We start from the raw sequence: 4,071 nt of genomic DNA, 5'->3' as shown, positions 1-4,071 counted from the left end.
GAAGGATGGCTCGACAAGGTGTTGTGTGGACTACAGGGCCCTGAACGAGATGATGGTGAAGGACTCGTACCCTTTACCTCATGTCAATGACACCCAGGATGCACTGGCAGAAACAAAATGGTTCTTGACGCTGGACCTTTAGTTGGGTTACCAACAAGTCGAGATGGCTGAAGAGGACAAGAAGACAGCCTTTATGTTTGGTAGAGGCCTCTGGCAGTTCTGTGTTATGAGTTTTGGCCTCTGCAATGCACCTGCCACATTTGAGTGTCTCATGGAATGAGTACTGGAAGGACTGTATTGGGAGACTGCACTTGTCTACTTCAATGATGTCGTGGTCTTTAGCCATACCTTCAGGCAAGAGATTGGAAGGCTGGAGGAAGCTCAGCCTTAAGAAGTGCCTTCTGTTCCAGAGGGAGGTACCATTCCTTGGACACATTGTGGGTCAAGATGGAGTGAGAGCTGATCCTCAGAAGGTGGCTGCAGTGAAGGAGTGGCCAGTTTTGACGAATGTGAAGGAGGTGTGGAGCTTCTTGGGATTCTGCTGCTACTACAGGAGATTCATGAAGGACTTCGCCACTTTTGCAGCATCTCTGAATTGGCTGACTAGGAAAGGTGTGCAGTTCCGATGGGATGAAGAGTGTCAAGTAGCCTTTGAGCAACTTAAGGGGAGCGCCCACCTCCAATTGCATTGAAAATTATTTTTTTAACTTTTTTTTTTTTTGGCTTAAATTTATCCCACGTGATAGGGGAAACGTTTGGTATACAATAATCACGGATCTGACAAGTTTAGGCTTGGGTAGAGAGCGGTTTCCCCCCCCCCCCCACCATTTCCGCCGTGCTGGAGCGGCGTCTCGGTGGCCGCGCGCAGCAAGCTGCCATAAAGAGAATTGCTTATTTCTCTATCAATGGCTTACAATTGTCCTTCTCTACAGGAAAATCTATGCTGGAAAGAAAAAAAGAAAAATATATACCCCTTTCCGATGACGCAACTACTTCCATGATACCCCAGGAGTTTGACTATCTAGTCGGTAAAGGCCAAAAATAAATAAATAAATAAATAAATAAATATTCAACAATATTTTTATGTTTCACTTACATCACTAACCTGATCAAATAAAATCAAAGTACAGGGAAGGGTATAAAAAGGCGATAAAAGCTATAGGCACCACACGCTGAGCCTTGCAATGTTTCAGCATTGCATAGAAAGTCTCTAATAGCAATGTTTTACAAATATAACAATATATAAATAACACCCCTATAAATCCTGCTCTCTCTCTGACCCAGCAAGAGAGAAAACGGAGAAGTTTTAGGGGTAGCTAGCCTCGTTTCTACTGATTTTTTTTTTAGGCATCTTATTGAAAGTTGATCTATTTTTGCCTGTCCTGAAAAACATGCTTTTTTGAGGTTTTCCTGTAATGACCGGGTTATTTATTGTCCTATAGTCACCATTTTTGTCATGTAAGTAGACGGGACTGTGACACACGATCGGTAAGAAGAAATTTTCATTTTTCAAGTAGGTTTTTTTCTTGTGATTTTTCTTATGCACAAAAAAATTTCCTCTATGTTTGACTAATGTTTTGATTACTTTATAATATAGATTTGGACAAAACCTTCTTACTGAACCTGCATAATCTTTCTAGCTGCTACCATGCATGATTTCAATGTGATCCATCGACTCTAACATTTTTTTATTAATTTTTTTTAACAACTTTGAAAAGAATTCACTGCGCATGCGCAGTTCGTTATAGATTAATGAAAAGTTCAACGAGTATTATGTTTTTAATGACAAAGAAGATGAAACAATGGAAAAAAGTCTACGGTTAAAAGGAGCCACTTTGCAGGTGGAGGTGGGAGCTGCCCTTAACAGAGTTCTAGTAGATGCACCTGTGTTGCCCTACCCAGACCCCAGGTTGCCGTACATCCTGGATTGTGATGCAAGCGCTGAGGGAATTGGAACAGTGCTCTCCCAGGAGAAGGATGGAAGAGAGCATGTTGTGGCATATTACAGCCAGAAGTTCAGTCCAAGTGCTGAGGGAATTGGGGCAGTGCTCTCCCAGGAGAAGGATGACAGAAAGCATGTTGTGGCATATTACAGCCAGAGGTTCAGTCCACCAGAGAAACTACTGCGTCACCAGGAAGGATTTGTTAGCTGTGGTGAAGAGTTTAGACCACTTCCACCCATACCTGTATGGTGCTCAGTTCACAGTGAGAACTGACTATGCAGCACTGAGATGGTTCAAGACATTGAAAAATCCTGAAGGGCAGCTAGCAAGATGGATTGGAAAGCTGAAGCAACACAATTATAGGATGGAGCACTGGCCTGGCAGGGTGCACAACAATGCAGACAGTCTTAGCTGTCGATCCTGTGAGCCTGACTGTCAACACTGCAGCCCTAAGAAAGAGCATGTAGAGAAGTGTTGCCAGACTGTGGTGCAGGAAGATACAGCAGGCAGCTATGAGCATCTGGAGGAGGCTCAGCACAAAGACCCAGTCATTGGCCCCATCCTTAAGTTAATGGGATAGGACACCAAGCCAGCCTGGGAGGAGGTTGCAGCGCTAAGTCCAGCTACCAAGCACTACTGGGTCAGTGGGAAAGTCTGTAGCTTGGTGGAGGAGTGCTTCTGAAGAAGTGGATGACAGCTGATGGATGTATACACTTCTGGCAGACAGTGGTGCATAAAAAGTTAAGGGCAAGAGTGTTGCAGGAGGCACATGAAGGCATCATGAGTGGCCACTTAGGAGTGAAGAAGATGCTGAGTCAATTACGGCAGCGTTTCTACTGGATGGGATTACGGTGTGATGTGGAAGAGTGGTGCCGGGCTTGTGACACCTGCAGGGCCAAGAAAGGCCCCAGACACAAGACATGGGCCCCCATGCAGCTGTATCAAGTTGGGGCATCCATGGAGTGTGTTGCAGTGGACATAACTGGACCACTGCCAGTAACTACAGCAGGAAACCATTACATCTTTGTGGCCATGGATTACTTTACAAAGTGGCCTGAAGCCTATGCGCTGCCTAACCATGAAGCCACAGCTGTTGCTGGAGTCCTTGTGGAGCAGTTCTTCACATGGTTTGGTGTGCTGGGTGAGCTTCACTTTGATCAAGGACGTGAGTTTGAGTCACCTGTGTTCCAGGAGTGCTGTCAACTGCTGTGGCTAAGGAAGACAAGGACAACACCCTTGTGGTCCCAATCAGACAGCATGGTAGAGAAGTTCAAATGGACGCTGACACAGGAGCTGGGACCAGAAGCTACCAGCCTTGCTCATGGCCTACTGTTCTGCTGAGCATGAAGCCACAGGGTACATGCCAACCAAGCTGATGCAGGGCCAGGAGATTCACCTGCCGGTGGATCTGATCACAGGTTGCCTGCCAGATGAGGAGCTGCCTACAATGAGCACAAACTATGCTGTGGCTCTGCAAGAGTGTCTGGCCAAGGCACACCACCAAGTGAGGCACAACCTGAAGTTTGCCGGGGAGTCTATGAAGACTGTATGATCGCGGCACCAAGTCCGCAGGCTTTGCTGAGGGTGACTTGGTGTTGCTGCTCAATCCCTGGAGAAAGAGGGGTCTCTTACCCAAGCTACAGAGCCCCTGGAAAGGTCCTTATACAGTTGTGGAGCCAATCTCTAAAGTGACCTACAGAATTACCAGAGGAAGTTGTTGCCAACCCAAGATTGAGCATGTCAACCATCTGTGGAGGTACTACGGACCAGGCCAGTATACATGGGGCCCTGGTGGTGATGATGGTGAAGGCAAAAAAAAGAGTCTGGTCATGAAGAACTGCAGGAAGATGAAGAGGATGCTGCTGCTGATATTGGTGGTGATAACGAGATGTACAAGACGCAGAAGATAGATGCAGCTGAGGCAGAGGAGCAGTTTGTACTGTGGTCCCCGCCCCCCTCTGAGGAAGAGTTATGATGAGGACACATTTTGTTTAGTCATTTTCTTTCGCACCATGTAAAGAGTTCCTATTTTTGTTACTTTTGTATTTATTTATACTGTGTCATGGGATGCCTTTTTGAAGGAGGGGCTAGTGTTACAAGGGCAAGGAAGTGTTTGTTTATGCTGTTT

At 46.1% G+C, this 4,071-nt stretch overlaps 1 protein-coding gene across 1 annotated transcript; it reads left to right on the top strand.

The window, feature by feature from the left end:
• The first annotated feature begins 326 nt into the window (after window positions 1–326).
• LOC135100121 (uncharacterized) lies at window positions 327–692 on the top strand. Its single transcript, XM_064003085.1, has one exon. It carries the CDS (start codon window positions 327–329, stop codon window positions 690–692), a length of 366 nt encoding a protein of 121 aa, XP_063859155.1.
• The last annotated feature ends 3,379 nt before the right edge of the window (window positions 693–4,071 follow it).

The sequence above is a fragment of the Scylla paramamosain genome, chromosome 4 (genome assembly GCF_035594125.1).
Source record: "Scylla paramamosain isolate STU-SP2022 chromosome 4, ASM3559412v1, whole genome shotgun sequence".
Lineage (NCBI taxonomy): Eukaryota > Metazoa > Arthropoda > Malacostraca > Decapoda > Portunidae > Scylla > Scylla paramamosain.
The sequence above is the reverse complement of the archived record's forward strand: the minus strand, read 5'-3'. Positions and strand labels throughout refer to the sequence as shown.